This window comes from Lygodium microphyllum, chromosome 20 (genome assembly GCF_053477565.2).
Source record: "Lygodium microphyllum isolate KBCC chromosome 20, Lygodium_microphyllum_v1.1.10, whole genome shotgun sequence".
Taxonomy (NCBI): domain Eukaryota; kingdom Viridiplantae; phylum Streptophyta; class Polypodiopsida; order Schizaeales; family Lygodiaceae; genus Lygodium; species Lygodium microphyllum.
Genome location: NC_141154.1, coordinates 106416422 through 106435747, shown reverse-complemented (window position 1 = coordinate 106435747; position 19326 = coordinate 106416422). Strand labels below are relative to the sequence as shown.

Sequence of the window (19326 nt, the reverse complement as noted above, 5' to 3'; positions counted from 1 at the left end):
TTCCTCTTGCCTCGGCCCTTTCCAAGCGTCGAATCTCGAATGGCAATTGTTTCTTCTGCACCACTACTGCGGAATCGGCCCGACATCGTTTTCTTTCTTGCTCGCTCGCCAAGAATATCTGGTCACTCTTGTCGCAAATCTGGCGCGCAGTGGTGGGGTCCTCACTAACTCCTTTCGAATGGGTTTTTGTGCGCCCAAAGTACCCCACACCGCCACAGTTACATATGAAGATCTTATTTCACTTTTTCAGATACTGGGGATGCTGGCACATTTGGACCACACGCAATGCTTTTCTCTTTGATTCAGCCTCTAATGTACCGAGACATATTGCCAGGCTTAAAGGGCTCTTGCATTGGCAGCTAGATCTCATCCGGCACTCCGACTTGCTCCCTCGGGAGGATTTGCATCCCTGGCATATGGCAATTGCCTCTGGGTCGTTGCCATGATTGGTGTAACCTTTTTAGTGCATTAGGACGGGGATTTCCCACACGTTGGCCTAGGGCCCTCGTGCCTCTTGTAATCATTTAATCATATAATCTTGTACCTTTTTCCGTAATTAATACAATTACCTTTTACGAAAAAAAAAAGAGAGTAGATGCAGAAAGTTGAATGCTGAAGACAAAAGGCAGAGTATGTACAATAGGCTAAATGTGTATCAACAGTCAATAAAAGGAATGAAGGCACCATCTAAATAAAGAAGAGAGAGAATGATCTGAACAAAGAGTGGGTGGGGGAGACTAGAAGTCATGATTGAGAAGTAATGACAATGCCCACAACATACCCTATTTATAGGGGATTTGTTGTGCATTTTTCCTACCATGTGCAATAAATGATTAAATACAAATAAAGCCTTTTTGTGGTTGTTAATGGAGACTAGAATTAGGAATTAATGCACTACAACTAAATGTTAATGCATCTAATGAGTTTGGTTGCTTAAGAGTAACTGGGAAGCCTGATCTCGCATAGTCAATAAAAGTCTAAGCAATCTCCATTTCTTGAAGCTAACACATAAAAGTGTCAAGTACTCTCGTATGAATGCATATTTGTAAATGAGGTATTCGTCAAAGCTCGTAGGAATTTATCATAAGCCTCAGAGAAGACGCCTTTGTGAGAATCCAAAATTAGTCGGAACGTAGTCTTAGTTCACAAAAGATAGAGACTAGTCTGAGAAAGTTAGAAAAAATTCTAGAGCAAGAGCACTCGGCGTTGGAACAGATTTGTCCAATCAAAAGCATGCCTAAAAACCAAGATAGATGTCTGATTGCCAGAAACATTCACCAAATGGAGACGAATTCATCATGTACTCGCTTGCCTACCGGAACATTCCTCAAAATGAAACGCACGCCCTCGTTAATGCATCACTAACGGAAATGATGTCTGTTTTGAAGCAAACATTCGACCATCAATAAACAGCTTTTGGAGTGACTTGTAGCTCGGAAATTCTGTTTTTTGTTGCGAAGGAACGCATCAGAGCAAGTGGATTCAACTTAACTTGCACGGGTGATCATCGTATTCGTGGCCTACACATGGATGGGTTGACGACCACTTACCACTCCAAATTTTGAGGTAATTCAACGAAGTCCACTATGTCCCCCTTTTGATGACGTGCTCGGTTGACTTGCCGTAGCGAAGACGTGTTTAGATATGGACCACATGCTCTCTCTCTTCTTTCTCTCTCCCGTTCTAATGGACTGATCGACGGATCCAACAAGTCGAGACATTGAGACATTGCTTCCTTATCTTCAATAATGTTGGCAAGAATGTGGCTTTTTTTAGAACTGCTCCAAGATCACTCGTTATGATCTATTTCATTGTATAGTCAGATCACTTTTTTCCAAGTGAATGTGTTACAATTCATACATGACTTCATGGTGCAAGTGTCAAATATACGTCAATGGCTGCCAGCAGACATGACAACTCGTCGAGTGGTTGCTTAGCATCTACTGTCCATGACAAAGACCACTACTATTTTAGACACGGTGAGGGTATTGACGACGGTTTTTGGTCCATGACCTTTTTTTTTTCCCATTTATCCCATCCCAACATCACTTTCCAAAATTGTGATGGAAAATTAGTTCTTAAATTAACAATTACATGAAACTTTAATTGCTATGGATGTTTGAGTAGACCTAACCCATGCCAAACAAGGACCTAACCCATGACATCCTTTGCCTTATTGCAAACAAGGACCTTTTCACAATACAAGCAACATTCTCAAAAGGGAAATGGAACTATTAACATGAAAGGTCACAAAACTTGAGAACCCAAAGTGTCGGAAGCCTAAACTCCAAAAGTCATCACTCGAGTGTGGTGGAATTAAGAAATGAAAAGGCTGCTTCTACCTGACCATGTACGGAAGTCAATAGTCAATATGGATCTTATGAACTCGTTTTTTGTTGTTCTTCCTCTTTCTTTTAAGATAAGTGGGCTACCCACTCCCATGTCTTCTCTTTCTTCTATCCTTTTGAGGTAGGTGGACCATGCACTTTTACATCTTCTCTTTCTTTTAACCATATACGTGTTTGGGGCAAATATAGCATTCACCAAAGTAGAAGGTGAGGTTAATAAGTGCCTTGCACAATTATGATCTTATGTTTTGAGATGCATGGACCTTTAGGTGTCCTAAGAAACATAAGACTTACGGATCTCACGAGGGCAAGCATGCAAAGGGTCATATCATCGAGGAAGCTAGAGTGGAAGAGTCCATCTATGAAGCTCAAGTGAAAGGGTTTATCTAGGAAGATGAAGCGAAAGAGCTTTTCTCTATTTTCCCCTCTCTCCTACTCTTCCTTTTTCTTTTGCTCCACTTCCCTTTCCTCTCCATTTTTAGCACATGATTGAGAAAGAGAGAAGACATTACATTTTGATCAAGCTCACTGATTGTGATGATCTGCTACAAGGAGTGGGTCATGCAATGAAGGAAAAGACTAGGTAGGTGAAACCTCGAAAGAGAGAAACACGCACGGAGAGAGTCAAGAAAAATATCGTGTTTTGAAAAACCCGAATACACCAAGTGACACAAGTGGCGCACATGGTTCAAATCAAAATGATTGCACAAAAATTCATATTCGCGTGGAGATTTCCGAACTTCCAAATGCCCATACGGCCAAGGGGTCAAATATTTGGAGGTTTATGAGGATTTGAATAAGGCTAACATGGAAATGTTCTCTCTTATAAAATGTCATCTAGGGTTTCGATAATGAGCCTATTTGGAAGTGGGGAATACTTCGGTGGCAAGGTGTATGGAAGCTTGTCGCTAATGACCGTGTGGGTATTGCAACAAGGGTTACTTTGATGTTTAATACTTGGACAGACATCTGAGCAAAGGCTGTCAACCTAGTTCCTTTGATATCACTTTTACAACCACATTGGGACCTCTCTAATCCATTCACTCATGAACCAAAAAAGTAGACGTAGCTCTAATCCACTTGAACACTTGCAAGCCCAAGGAGATCACATCAAATTATGAATCTACCCATACCTTAACCTTGGGTACACACCACCAAGCAATATGACTTCATAATATAATCATTGAGCTCTAGTAGCAAGATTAGAGGAATAGATTAAAGCTCCCTCTTTGAAGTATGAATTGAAAGTAGTGTAACCTTCCAAGTATATGAGTGTAAAGAGAAGTTATTTCACTTTATCTGATCCTAGATAATGTGAGCCTTGGTATGCTTGTCTTAAACCTAAGAGTTTAGGGCTCCTATGACCCTAAATGCTAATGCCTCCTAGGACATCTAATGGTTTATGCCTCTTAGTATACAACACGTAAATAGCTTGCATGTGGTAACTAGTCAACAACCAAACCATCATGATCTTGAGCTATCACTCTCTACTTAATCAATAACTCTACTAGCATGCTAATGTGAATGGAGGGAGTGCTAGGATGTGGCATTTGATGGTAAGGGAGGGAGGGTTGACTGGGTGCATAGCTGATAGAGTGATTATACGTTTGCCAAACGTGTATTGATGTAATAGAGATCATATGATGGTGCTCATGAAATCTCATCCAAGCTTCCTTGCATTAGGCTCATAAAGAGCTAGTAGAACTTGTCGCATTGTGGGCCCACTTCTTGTGCCTAGTGAGCCATTTGAAGATGAGACATGGCTCATAGTTGTGATCTACCCCATCCTCACATTTCTATAAGTCATGCTGTTGCACCCTCATCATACCATCTATTTTGCAATAGGTCCTACATAGTGGCCTCGACCCAATGCATGAGGATAGCTCATGTGGGTGACATGACCAAGAAGTGAATTGAACTCTTGTAGGGGTTATGATGGGTATGTATTCTAAAATGTCATGTATATATGCTTGATGTAATCATCACTATTGACTTGTGAGAGGTAGATCCTTAATTGTTGAGAAGTAGAAGTGTAGTGTTGCTAGCATGGTGTCCTACATTTCAAGCATAGGGCAATGTAAACATGAAGCACTTCAATTCCGATGGGTTAGCCCCATACAAAGAAACTTGCCATGAGAGGTATTAGACCAAAGAGCTTGTCAAGTAATCTACTCTACTTACAATACCCAAATGGATAACAAGTGACTTGCAAATGATGGCATTGTGCCATGCCTATGTGTAAGGCCAACCAACTTGATGTAGCACTCTTGAATCCAAGTGTTATCAAAATACAAAGGTTAATAGAATTGAGCAATATCATAATGAATTGGAGAAAAATTGGAGTATAAAGTTGGAGGCAACAAATCTATAGTGCTATTGTGGCATATGAAGCTCCATTTCCTTTTTGTTGCCCAATTTCCATGTGCAAGCAGCAACAAAAACAATTGAGAGACACAAGTCATACGCAATCATTCTTCAAATACGCAAGACATTGATAATGGACACTTGCCCAAGCTATATCCGAGCACATGCAGCATTTACACACATGGGCATGCATACGCGTGTGCATGTGTCTAAATGCATAGATAATTGTTCATGATAATAGCTTTGTGTCTATTTGTATGCATATAGTGTATATGCTATACATACAATGCAATTAAACTATTTGTATATATGGTTTGATGGCTATGGACATATGATGATTGCATGGTGTGTGTGCACATGTAAATAGGTAAGTTGATAACACATAATGACATGTTTGGTAGGTTAACATTGCGTAAAGTAGGAGCCAAAAAATGCATCTTCCTACCTAGATAGAGGGAAATAGAAAATGCATAAATGCCATATGGGTAAGGAAAAATAGTAAAAGCATTGTATGTCAATGAGGTGAATGAGACAACAAAAAAGGATGACAATTCTTTGAACAAACACATAATACTAGAGAATATGTGTTAGTATATTGTAGGGAAATGATGCATGGGGCTTGGTCCCCATGAGAGTAGAGAGAAAATATGGGAAGCTAGGTTGAGATTACTGTTTGAGGATAAGACAAAATTCAAAAGGGAAGTAGTGTATAAATAAAGTGGTTTTGGGATAAGTTTGTATGTTGGGGAAGTTTGGTAAAAGAGTTAGCCAGGGTTATGATATTAATAACTTTGTGATTAGAAGTTGTGAACTTTGAAAGACTCCTTAAGGGATGTATTTGAGGTTGGAAATTCATGCACCCATGTACATACCTCCACCATTTTCTTGAGAGGATTAAGATCAAGAAATTTATGCAATTTCGATCACTAGATTCAATTGCAAAAGAAAATATTTTTGTGATGTTATAGGCTTAATGGGATTACGATTGATTATTTAACTAACACTCCATTAGAATTCGCCCAAATTGCTTGTGTTAGGATCCCATTGGTAACCTAGACTAATTTGTTTAAGCCCTTTATTTGAAGATATTTATTAATACGATTACTATTGGCCATAGCGATTTAATGTGATTTTTTAAAGCTCTTGTATTTGAAGATAGTTATTCATACGATTACAATTGAACCCCATTGGTAACCTAGTCTAATTTCTTTAACCAACAATTTGTTTAAGTTCTTCTATTGGAAGATGTCTCCTAGTACAATTAAGATTGAACTCCATTTTTAACCTAGTCTAATTTGTTTAAGCTCTTGTATTTTAAGATATTTATTAATACATTATGAATGGACGTATTGGTAACCTAGTCTAACATGTTTATCCAGCAATTTGTTTATGCGCTTCTATTTGGACATGTTTATCAATATAGCTAAGATTGAACATGCGTGGTAACACCATTGGTACCTAGTCTAATCTGATTTGTTGAATCCCATTGTTATCTAGTCTAATCTAATTTGTTTAAACTCATTGGTACCTAGTCTAATCTAATCTAAATTTGTTGAAGCCCTTGAATTTGAAGCTATATTTATTAATGCAATTATTGTTTTTGGCGCCTAATTCCTTTGTTTACAACGATTCCATGGCAATTAAGAGAGGTTAATTGAGCTCCCTGGCTATGGCCTCCGTAAGGGGCCATGCCTGTATGGCGCAGCGATTAGAATCAGTTGTGTCAGTCGTCGCTGTGTTAATCCTGTGCGCGTCAATCCATGATGCACTTCGCCCTTACCATGCTGGCCACGGCGAGTCGCTGTTAATCGATCAAGCGATCCGCACATCTTTCTGCCCGGATTCTGACTCCAGCGAGCTGCATCATTCCAGGCCCCTCATCGGCATCCTGTCGCAGCCTGGCGATGGAGATGGCGGGCTTATCATCAGGCGCAAGGGATGGAAGGCCAAGAACGTGTCCTACATCGCTGCTTCCTATGTCAAGTTCGTGGAGATGGGAGGAGCCCGGGCTGTGCCTCTCATCTACAATGAGCCAGAGGACACTCTCTCACGGGTTCGTTCAACCTTCAATTTCTGCTCAAAGCAACACCAAAGCAGATAATAGTAGTATCTCTCTTTGCACTCAATTCCTGCTCAAAGCAAATATCAAAACAGATAATCACGTCTTTCTCCCTTCGCATACCAGATAATAAAGAGTCTCTCTCTTTGCATTCAATTCCTGCTCGAAGCTTGTATCCAAAAAGTTCAAGTCTTATGCACCTGTATGGTCGAGAAATATATTTTTTGCTTCATTTTGATTTACAGTCGTTGGTTTCCTTTTCTGGCAATTGCTGCACAATCTTCTTCTACCACAGAAATTTGCAGCAATCAATGGAATACTTTTGCCAGGGGGAAGTGCAAGCCTGCAGGATGGTCCATTTTATGCGACCGCAAAAAAACTCTTCCAGGTAACCAGAAATTTTCGCGTACACGTTGCACAGCATTTGGATACATCTACTGAAACCTATGCAGTCAAGCATCTCCAATTAATCAGAAACTCAATATACTTGAGTTGCAAGGAGCACCTCTATAACAAATTCCTGTTGTTCAGTTAAAGAGTAGGTTTCCCTCTTTCCACAAGCGTTAAAGGATCTTTGGTAATACAATCAAAATGAGCTAAAACTAGGGGGTTAAGTTAATGGAGCTAGTCGTATGGGGGTCTTGAAATGTGCAACCAAACGATTTGTATCAATTTTTTTGGTCATTAGATTTGTCTTGAGGTGATGGTGATATGTAAAATCTACTTTCTCTCACTCCTAACAAGTTCATGTATTAACATCTTTCTCATTTAGGATTTTGATGTGAGTTTCATTTCACTTTACAAATAATATAATACTTTGGCTTGAAGTGAATATGCATACATTCTATCTTCAAGTTGATAGGTTTGTTTGTTCAGAATTATAAATGCCCTTGGATCTTTGTTTGCTGGTTTTGATTAAAAGATGGCTTTGGAGGAAAATGATAAAGGGGATTATTTTCCAATTTTTGGAACTTGCTTGGGTTTTGAACTTCTCACCATCATCATAAGCCAGGTATGCCATTTTTGAAGTTTTCCCTTTTTGTGTGGAAATGGCCATATTTTAGCGGTGTTTGAAATGGCCTTAAATACTAAGTGTGTTCTATATGATACACAAAGTTTGGAAATTAACGTGCTTAATATGCATATACCTTGACTTAAAGAAGTCATATTTTCAATGACGTACCTGTGTTTACATCTTTTCCAATGATAATAGTTGATGATGATATGGAATTCATGGATTTGTGTTCTTCTATGGAAACATAGACCTTTGATTGCTCTTAGAGTTGTTCAAGCTGGAGCATTGATTTGGGTTCTAGACTGAATTAACCAAGGTCATTTTATGGTCAACAATCTTGTTGTCTGCAGAACCACAACATTCTAGAAAGATTTTCTGCTAGAGCACAGCCAGCTCCTCTTTATTTTTGTGACGAGCAAGCAAAACAACGCAATATGTTTAAGTGGTAAGTGCTTTTTAGATGATTAAAATTCGAAGTGTAGCCATGTTTTGTTTACTCTTTTAACCATGATCCTTACTCTGCTTTGACAACACATATGTATACTATCCTTGACAAATTAAGATTTCTTTAAGCATGATCCTTACTTTGCTTTGACAACACATATGTATACTATCCTTGATAAATTAAGATTTCTTTAACCATGATCCTTACTTTGCTTTGACAACACATATGTATACTGTCCTTGATAAATTAAGATTTCTTTGGTAAATAGACAACCAAGTGAAACACCCAGCTAGATCAGACTTGCACTTGGGACATAACACAAGCCATTATCACATGCATGGTGCAACATAGAGGGAAGGATGTCAACCTTATTGTCTAGCCAATGCAAGCTCTTGAGTCCTTTTTATTGAACTCCTTAACCCCCTAACCTAAGGTTGTGTTTTCACCTAATCATTAAGTGATCCAAAGGTAGTGACCACTGCTGTCTAGGATGTCAAAGGATGCAGCATCAAGCCCACAATTTTCATTTTGTACTAAATTCTAGTGGACTATAAGCTCATCTCTCCAAATATTGGCAGGAATTGGGATGGAGAACATGACTAAGGACCATAGTGGACATATCGAGATCATCTTCTAGCTATAAAAGTTAATAGGGACGCCTAGCTTAAGGATTTCAATTCTTTTTTCTTATATCCCAAATGAGATGACAACCAGGTTGTCTCATATTCACATCCTTTCGGTAAATTCTAGTAGACTATGATCTTATGTCTCCAAATATTGCCGTAAACTCTTGGGAGCCCATGGTATCTTCTTCAGCCTCTTCTTCATTGGAGGCCTTGAGGCAACATTATTCTCTCTATAAGGACAATATATTTTTCCCCTCATCTTCATTCAATCTACCATATGTGGGACATTGTGTTCACAGAATACTTGCATAGAAGATGACTTAGACAACACTCAATCTTTACTCTACACTCCAAGTTGCAAACCATTCTAAGCATTCAGTTGATGAGGCTATTCATCTCCCCATTGAGGGAAAGGAGTTAAGTGGATGTGGGATACGGAGTTGACAATATACTTGTGTAGAACTACACTCCTTAATCTTCCCTCTACAATCCAAGAGGAGCTATGCATCAAGTTGAGCATTTAGCTACTGAGGGTGGCCACCTCTCTACTTAGGCAGGATATGCTACTTTTGGGATGATCAACAATCCATTATCTTCATCTACACTAGGCTTGATATTTGGTTTGTGCCAATGAAGTATTGAAGGGCTACACATGAACTTGCTCAACCGGGAGACAACAAACTAAAGATCGGGCCTCATGTGACATAAGCAGATCAAACATCCAATCACTTGTTGATATAAAGTAGTGTCAAAGGATTTGCTACCATCATTAGAAGTGAATTTGAAACTAGGCTCCAAGGGAGTAGACACAAGTTGCAATCCTTGAACTGAAAGCATTGAAGAAGTTGTCCAATATACTTGGATTGTGTCATGATGATGCCTCCCTCAATGATGGCAAATTGGATGCCCAAGTAGGAGTGAAGTAGACATTTGTCATGGCAAATATTTGCTGTGAATCAGCCTTAAATGTTGCAAATTGACTAACATTGGTCCTAGTAAGCATACCATCAGCATAAAGAATAAGAATAAGACAATTAGATCCTTTATGCCATATGTAAAGATTAGCCTTTGTAGGGCTATTTTTGAAGCCAAGATGCAATAGATGAGAATGTATTCAAGCAAATCATGTGAAGAAAACTACTAGGATTTGCACTGAGGACACACAGAGTGTACGACCACGATAGAAGCACAAAGAGATAGACATAGACACAGAGGGCAAAACTCAAACCCTAAACGCAAAACTCAAAACTCAAACACAGAAACTCAAACACAAACAGAAGAAGGGAGAGAGAGAACACAACTCTGAAGTGAATGAATGCTGTAAATGAATGTAAGAGTGTATAGTGTGCTCAAGGGCAAAGCAATGTCGGAGTATGACGTCCATCGGAGACGGATCCCAAGTTTGTGACCACCGGTCGGAGTATAGGAGTGCTGAATAGTGAATGGCAGCAGGCTGGACACCAAAACACAGTAGTCTGGAGGCTGGAAACTGGTAAACGCAGCAGTGTACCACCAATCAAAGGCTAGAAGTTGTGCACAGTTTGTTGCAAACAGTAGGCTGAAACAGTGTCGGATGTGGCTAGCGATGATTGGATGATCAGATCGCAACAGATGATGATGTCGCTAGCAGCTGACATTAGCATGGATGAAGGCGCCAGCAGCAAGAGCAAACACGAATGGAGTGGCCTCAGTCTTGAGGGCTGGATAGCCACGTGGGAGGAGGTTGATGGCTGAAATCTGCACGTAGAGTGAGAAACATGCACATGCGGAATTAGGCTGAATAGGGGCAGCCTTGTCTATTTATAGATGTGGAAGGGCGTCCCAAAAATTAGGGTTTCCATTGAACACTCTCAAACCGCTCCCTGTTTTAGGGTTTTTACTCTAAAAGAGCATTTTTTAGTGTGTTTTGGGGCTATTTGAGAGGCTAATCGGCAAGTAATGCATATTTTAGCTCAACAAATCAAGCGCATGGAGCCTACTTTAAACCATAGAAAGCCTTTTTGCGACGATAAACTTTGTGCTAAGAGCCATTGATCTCAAACCCTAGAGATTGTGAAACATATGCCTATTTAGTGAGATATCCATGGAGAAATGCTGCCTTGATCTCTAGCTGATGCACCTCTCAATGAGAGTGGGCAGCAAGGACAATAATACTTTTGCTGGTAATGATGCGAGAGGTAGGAGCAAAGGTCTCTTGAAAGTCGGAGTAGCTAGGCATAGCCCTTAGCGACTAGGCGGGCTTTGTACTCGTCAATAGGACCATTTAACTTATTTTTAATTTTGCAAACCCATTTGATATGTATTGCATGCTTATTAGAGGCTAATCCATTTTGATGGATGGAATCAGTCTTTGCTTTCATTACTTTCGCTCAATGATCATATGAAAAAGTATCTTTATAGCATAAAGGTTCCTCGTTGAATGGTGTAGCCACCAATGCACATGCAAGAGATTACCCTATTCTTTGCAAGTGGAGGCTCATGTGTGGGTAGTCAAAGGAAGAGGTTGCTTGCTGTTCCAAAGAGCATTGAGCAGCCAATTGGGAAATCTTTTAGGTTGCTGAATTTCAGCCCTTGTGTGCTCCGAATGGTCATCAATATGGGGCTGCTAATGGGATAACATCTTAACAATAGTCTTGCATGTGGAAGGTTGATAAAGTCTGTACCCTTTGCTTTCATTACTATACTTAATAAATATGCAATGAATAGTCTTATCATACAACTTGTGCCTCTTCTGAGAAGGCACATGTGCATACATTAACAAACCAAAAGTCCTTATATGAGAGATAAAAGGCTTGGAGCCAATTCATGCCTAAGAAGGTTTGATGGTGCACAAAGCTCTTGTGCGACACTTGTTCAAAACATAAGTGCATGTAGAATAGTATCTAATAAAAAGAGTGTAGTCAATTCTTACTCTTCATGCATCTTGCGATCTCCATGAGCGATCTATTTTTCCATTTCGCTGCTCCATTTTGTTGCATGGAATAAGGGATGATGTACCGATGATGAATTGCAACCAGTCTTCTTGTAGAGGGTGGTAATGACATGATTAATCAACAATTATAGTAAGCATAAAATTCACCTAAACTGAAAATACAAATGTTACCATTTGATGTTGGACAATGGACAACTTGTCGGCCTCAAAACAGGTGTCCCTTGTGGTATGTCTTTATCTTGAATTGCAATTTGGATGGAATACAATGAGATTCCCTAAATCTTCTTCGCTCTCCAATTACCTCTTGCTATCATAAATGACCAGCAAGCCTTCAAACCAATTTACCCCTTGGTTTGCTTTGGGATTGGCCTTCAATTGTGCTCCTTGGGTAACAAATTCTGCCCCAAATGTTTGTTAGTTGAATGGCCATTTGAATCTCCTGAAATCAATTCAATTTCAGTGACTAAAATTCAACTCTCTAGGCCTTGAATTTTTTAGCATGTTTCTTGAGGTTGTTGTGAAACCCTAATTTTTGTTGTAAATTAGGGTTTTATAGATGAGATTAGTAAAAATCTCCAGCTTCAATGTCTCATTTTGTTGGAAATTACTAAGAAAGGATGAGAATAGATTGGAGGATGTGAGAGAGTGCTGAAAGACGAAATTTAGACTTCCATGGTGAGAAAACACTCTAGTGTGTAGATTTTAGCCATCAGTTACCTTTCATGCGCTGTCCAACCAACACTGATTGCAACCCATCGCCATCCATCCCTAGATGGCTTGTTTCCAGCCATTACTTTGCTATTTGGAGGTCTCCATCTGTTGTGTTATCATAGCATTTGATCAACCTACGTTTTGAGCATCTAGTGCTAGGCGACAGGCTGTTGCTATCTCTTTCACTAGTCGACTATTGACTATTGTAGTACTTGTGTTTTTGTTGTCTAGCAACCCGCCTACATCAACAAACATCTCTCATGTTGTCGCTTGATAGTTCTTTGCCTCGGGTGATCAAGTTTTAGCCTTCTCCAATGATACATTGTTGCATTAACTAGATTTTAATCTCCTACGGTTGTGTTTTGGTGATTAGTGTGATGCTCTTCATTATTCAATACTCTCTCATCTCTGACTTGTGGCTGCAACTCTCCAAATCCACCTTTGGTGAATTTCACTCTCGGACACTCATCGCTCTGCTCTTGAGCATTTTGTACTCTCTTACATTCATTTACTACATTGATTCATTCACTTTAGAGTTCTTCTCTCTCTATTTGTGTTTGTGTTTTTGCATTTTGAGTTTTGAGTTTTGTGTTTTGCATTTAGGATTTGAGTTTTACGTGTCACTATCTATGTCTTTGTGTTTCTGTTGTGGTTGTACACTCTATGTTTCCTCAGTGTAAATCCTAGTAGGTTTTACACATGGTATTAGAGCCGGTGCTCTTGCAAAGAGCATCCTGTGGATATTGTGGAGGCTTCATTTTGTGCAAGGCATACAAACAACTTCGAATTGAATCACAATGTCTCTGACATCTCTTCTTAGGACCCCATGTTGTCTTATCTGGTTTCCCAACACTAGAGGCCATGAGAAGGCATTATAGACTTGGTGACGGAGACGATACTCCATGTTCACCTTCACCTTCTTTTGTTTTTTTCAATTCTAGATTATAATCACATCGGATGAAGAGTTTGAAGAGTACTTGTGCATCACATATGGTCGTGTTTACACCCCTCTTGCCAGCTTTGCTACTACATTTGGACCGGTTGATAAGACAGGCCAACTCTCCAATCATGGAGGACATACGGCATTTTGGGACAAGTGGTATTCCATCATCTCCATCTGAGCTAGGTTTAGTGTCGGGTTCGTACAACCTCTTTAAGTTGTACGGATCAAAACCCTCTCTTGTTTTTTCTTTTGGTATGGAGGTTCTAGATGCTTTTCCATATGTAAACTTTAATAGGGGGCTCTCGAAGCAAACATCCTTCATCATGTATCTCTACATCTTCTGTTTCATTTAAGCATGTGAATCGCTCTTCTCAAATCCCTCCTTTCCACCCAATTCTTATCCACACCTCAATTTCCTCTCTTCTTCTTTCCAAAACCTCGAATTACACTCCACTTTCACATTTAGCACACTAGGAGTTGGATCCTGCATCTGCGCTCTTTGTACATCATTAGGGGGAATGCCACCCTTTAACAGTGTTTCTTCCGCACAACTACAAGCAAGCACTTCTTTTCACCTTAGGATGGCTATGATGGGCATTCCCCTTTCTACCCTTGGAAACTCATATCCTATTTATCTATTTTCTAGACATAGGGATTTCTCTCCTTTGCTTACGGTGCGTCGTCACACATTCCTTGGGTCACTTGTACGTAGGGATTTTTATCTTTTGCTCCATGTGGCCCTATTCCTCCTCCATGGGCTACTCATGCGGTTACCATACCCATGCCTAGACAGTCCATTCCCACATTTGGATCCATTGTGTACACATCCCGCATGCATGGTAGGCACTTTGGGATTAATTTCCAAGTATAGTCCACTTCCCCTCCCCATCTACCCTATTCCCATTATAGGCCCTATCCATTTCCTAGCACTACTGCTCTTGTTGCAACGACCAAGGATGCTTTTACGGATAAGACTCGTTTTAACAAGTCAAAAATTTTCACTTGGTCGAACTTTATGCAACAAGTGCTTGAATCTCAGGGTCTTTGGGACCTCATTGTTGGTCTAGAGCTTGTGCGGAGCCCTCAATAAGCTCACCCCGATTACATCCATCAATGGAGAGCTTGTAATATGCAACCAATATTGAGTTAATGCAAGGGTTGCTTCTTGAGTTCCACTCTTGGCTACAATACTTTTCCTTGTATTTAAGCATAGTCACTAGAAATGTTTCGTCCTGTTTCGTGTTTTGAGGTTTCGTTCTATGTTTCGTTTCAATAGCTACCTTGAGGTTTCGAGGTAATATCCAAAGATGGAGGAGGTGATTAGGCATGCAAGGAGGGTGGGAAAAAATGCTAATTGTAAAAGAAAAATAGTCCACATGTTCTTTTTAATAAAGGAAAAGCTTTATTTTTTTTTTCAATTTTGCAAAGCTTTTGGTTTCATGAAAAAAAAAGAAACATTTTGTGTATTGTGAGGTTTGTTACTATATCTGAGTGTTGGAGTCATCTCATTGATTGCTATGTGGCAAGGGATCACACTTGACGTATAAATCTCGATTTTGAGCTTCAAGATTTTTCCATTAAGATAGGAGATGATTTGAAAGTCAACTTGGTTGAATATCGGCGGTTACTTATTGAATTTGTTGCTACTAGCTCTTCGAAGTTAGATTACAATTAGATTATGCTCTTTGTGAGTAAGCCACTTGAAAACTATTTTCATTTCATTCAACATATTATGTTGTTGCCTTGATTGCCGACCTCCTATGAGTTTGAGTTTCAATTCTTACATTACGCAAGGCTGCACGATCAAGTCCACAAGAAATCCTCCTTATACTCATATTTAGAGAGGGGTCTAGTTACCTCCTCTTTGCAAGGGAAAACCGAAGGTGCCAAGAATCTAGAAGATGTGAAGGCAACTCAAAACAAGGGTGAGACTCCTTTCTCCAAGGGAACCAAAGAAACAAAACCCATGTGGCAACATTTCCCTAAGAAATATAGGTTTTGTACACATTGCTAGAGATTAGGCCATGTGGATGAGGAGTGTTGTACCAAGGCCTAGGGTGTGAAGATATGTTAGAGTTTGCACTGAGGAAACATAGCATATATGACTAAGATTGAAACATAAACACTCAGATAGAGACAAGCAAAACTCAAACCCTAAATGTAAAACGCAAAAACTCAAAACTCAAACACAGAGAGAGAAACTTTGAAGTGAATGAATGTTGTAAATGAGTGTTAGAGTGTACAGGATGCCCAAGGGTAGAGCAATGTAGTGTCGGAGAGTGACGTCCACTAAAGATGGATCCCAAGTGTTGCGCCCACCAGCCGTAGATAGGAGAGTGCTGAATAGTGAAGGGCAGCAAGCTAGTCACCAAAACACAACAGTTGGAGGCTGAAATCTGGTAAACGCAGCAATGCACCCAAGGCTGAAAACAAGAGGTTTGCTGATGTAGATGTCTTGTTGGACAGCAAAAATGTAGGTATTGTAGTAGTCGCCCGGTCGGAGAGATGGCAAGAGCTTGTCGCCTTGGCACAAGGTGCTAAGAATGTAGGCTGATTAGGTGCTATGATAATGTAGCAGATGGAGATCTCCAAACAACAGGGCGATGGCTGAAAATAGGCCACGTAGGGCTGGATAGTGATGGGCTGCAGCTTGTGATGGTTGAACAGTAAATGGTAGGTGGTTGATGGCTGAAATTTACACGGTAGAGTGAGAAACCTACACAAAACGATGAGTTGAATGGTGAGCAGCTTGTCTATTTATAGATATTGAAGGGTGTACCAAAAAATCAGGGGTTTGAGGAACCATTGAAACTCTCTTAAACCATGCATCAAATTTGCGTTTTTCATTAATTAAGTGTGTTTTAGGGCTGTTTTAAAATGCTAATAAGTTGTAAAGTGTGTTTGAGCTTAACACCTTTGCTCCGGTCTAAAACTATGAGCCTAAAAGGGAAGGTGGGCAATGTTTACCTTAAGGCATCCCACCCCAAAGTAGTCGGGGCATGGGACAAAGGGTGCACGTTGGTTGCCCAATGGTCTACCAAGATTATAGAGGCGGTGGTTATCTTACCAAGGGAGTCCAAGTAGTTACCCTAGAGAGGGTAGGGCATTGAACATAGAGTACTCGTTGATTGCCCAGTTACCATGTCCCATTTTAGGGGTGGCGGCCGATTAAGTAATAGTGATCCAAAAGACAGAAGTAGGAATGGTAAAGCCAATACATCATAAAATAGTATAAGCTGATCCAACTACTTGAGGATGTTGATGATGAGGGAAAGAAGATGAAGTATCATGGGAAGAAGGATGGTGGTGTAATTTGCCAATGGAAATAGCTTAGGATCCATTCAGTGGTGCTTTGCACAATGGGATGCATAGTATGCTACATACTAAAGAATGCTCATGCAGTAGGTGTCACATAGACAGTGTCTCTTGTGGAAAAATTGTTCACTTGCCCAAGCGCCCTAGTACAAAGTTGATGAAATCATGCAATGCATAGGAGAAGGTCTTACAGAGGGGGGAGGCTGCTGTGGAAGATAAGTATTGAAACTTGTAGAATACCAAGAAGGATAGGAATCCCCTCTTAACCTGGATGTCGATTCTAAAGAAGTAAGAGAAGCTTGAGGATGTTGGTCTTTGTGTAAGTTGAGAACCATGTCGATGAAAATGATGAAACATCCCTGGTGGAAGAGCAAGGATAAGTAGGTGGAACCATGAAAGGAATGATGTGCAACTTTTGTCTCCAACTCATGAAGAACGAGTATAAACTTGCACGTGGGTCCTTCATTGAAATACAAAACCTTGCAAAAGAGATGAAAATCTGCAAACACAGAGGTGAGTAGTGAGATGCTTCAAAATACAAAATTGAAAATAAAAGAAAGCAAAGCTAAGTGTAATGCAATGAGTATATAAGTATGCATCAGAAGTCTAAAAAGGGAAAGGCTAAGTGTGTGGCTACCATTGTGTACAACGAGGTGGGGAAGGAATCTTAGAAGATGTAGTGAATGCCCTAGGAACGGATGCATAAAGTGCAATAGGTGAGCTACTAGCAGACTAATAAGCCAATTCTTCAGGAGTAGTGACGTAGCTAGATTGTTGAGATTATCTGCGTGCGACATATCTAGTAGCCACTCGGGCAGATGGAGCAAATGGTGTAGCAACGGGAGATGTAGTCTTACTGGATTGGCCAACTGGAGTGAAGGCAATCGTAGCATTTTGTAGTGCTTTTCTAGTAAGAAGACCTTGGGCCTTGGTATGACACTCCTCATTCATATGGCTCGACCTTTGGCAGTGAATGCAAAACTTATTTTTCTCAGGAATTTGTTACTAAAGGGGTCTTGTTTCTTTGGTTCTGTTAGTGGAAAAAGTGTTATCCTTGTTTTGGCTTGCCTTCGCATCTTGCGAGTTCTTGCCGTTGGTGGTTTTTCCTTTCGAAGAAGAGGCAATCAACCTTCACCCCTCTGAATGGATGTGTGTGGAGGACTTCTTGTGGACTTGATCATGCGGCCTTGCGTAAGGCAAGAACTGATACTCAAGCTCATCGAAGGTCGGCAATCCAAGTAGTGAGATAATGTGTTGGATAAAACGAAAGTATTTGTCATGCAACTTGTTTAAGAAGAACGTAACCTGATCATTGTTTGACTTCAGGGAGCCAGTAGATGCAAACTCAGTGAGTAACCGTTAATATTGAGCTAACTTAACCTTTAGATCATCCCCTTTCTTAATGAAAAACTCTTGAAGCTTAAAATTGAGATTGATAAGTCGAGTGCGATCTTGAGCCATCCTAAGCCACATAGCGGTCAATGAGATGACTCCAACGCTCAGATGCGAGTGGAAAATGCTGTAGTTGAGAGTGGAACTCTGGAAGCAACCCTTGCATTAACTCAATATTAGCAATAACATTGCGAGCTCTCCACTGACGAATGGGATCAGGATGAGTGAATTGAGAGTTCGTCAATGATAGCTGTAAGTGTGAGGAAGAATGTGAGAATGTTAATACTTTGAACTTAATCAACTCGATCAATCATCACCATGAAAATGTGAGAGAGAGAGAGAGAGAGAGAGAGAGAGAGAGAGAGAGAGAGAGAGGGGAACCGGTCCCTCCTCCTTTATAGGAATTTATTAAAATAAACCACGGGCACTAAGTGCGTGAACCATATACAAAAGGATTGATTTGTTGCAATTTTAAAAATTAGGGTTTTGATACCCTAATTTTTACAAACCTTAGGAAGCAAGCTGATTTTCTTTTATAGTGCTTGGATTAGATTAAGCTAGGTAGAAAGTACTTATTGGATAAGAGATAGATAGAAGAGTACAAAGCATATGGTTGAAATTTTAGCATAAGATCTTATTTTAAACAAAAAGAAAGACTTTTAATATATAGGTGTGGGGCTTGGGTGCTCAAAAGTGGAAAGTAGAGGCTACAAATGATAAATGTTTGTTGAAAATGACAAGTGTAAGGATACTCGTCTCTTCAAAATAACACATGTTGTATTTTAGATGCCACATGTCACATTTTTAAAGAAAGAAGCTTCTAAACCTTCTAAAGAAAGAATTTAAGATAGTTATTGAAGACAAAATTATTCATTGTGAAACTTCGGAACCTTCGACGCAAAGAAAATTTCCATTTAAGAAACTTTCAAAAATTGTAATCTCCTAAATTTTAGGAGTTGTGGAATTTAGAATTTGGACAACTTCATTATATAGGATCATTGATTCATGGTTTGTTTCTTTGACTATAAGCATTTGGTTTGACTTTTTGAAACCACTCATTATATGTCTGTCATTATATGTCTGTCATATTTTGAAACACTCAAATAATACAAGTCACCTTTCAAAATACGGGAGGATCAAATTAATTTGAATCATGAAGCTAATATGTCTTGGTAA

General features: G+C 39.8%; 1 protein-coding gene across 34 annotated transcripts in view; it reads left to right on the top strand.

Annotated features, from left to right (window-relative positions):
• The window catches only part of LOC148019225 (gamma-glutamyl hydrolase 1-like), a 94624-nt gene that overhangs the window by 35396 nt on the left and 39902 nt on the right, over positions 1-19326 (top strand). For 26 of the 34 annotated variants that reach the window (XM_087660799.1, XM_087660792.1, XM_087660788.1 and 23 more), the window contains exons 4-8: positions 6396-6765; positions 6898-6973; positions 7101-7159; positions 7694-7783; positions 8137-8231. In XM_087660799.1, the coding sequence (XP_087516925.1) occupies positions 6396-6765; positions 6898-6973; positions 7101-7159; positions 7694-7783; positions 8137-8231 (690 nt within the window). Of the gene's footprint in view, positions 1-6357; positions 6766-6897; positions 6974-7066; positions 7160-7693; positions 7784-8136; positions 8232-19326 lie in introns of all 34 variants that reach the window. The other 8 variants (XM_087660815.1, XM_087660817.1, XM_087660818.1 and 5 more) reach the window with 4 other exon arrangements.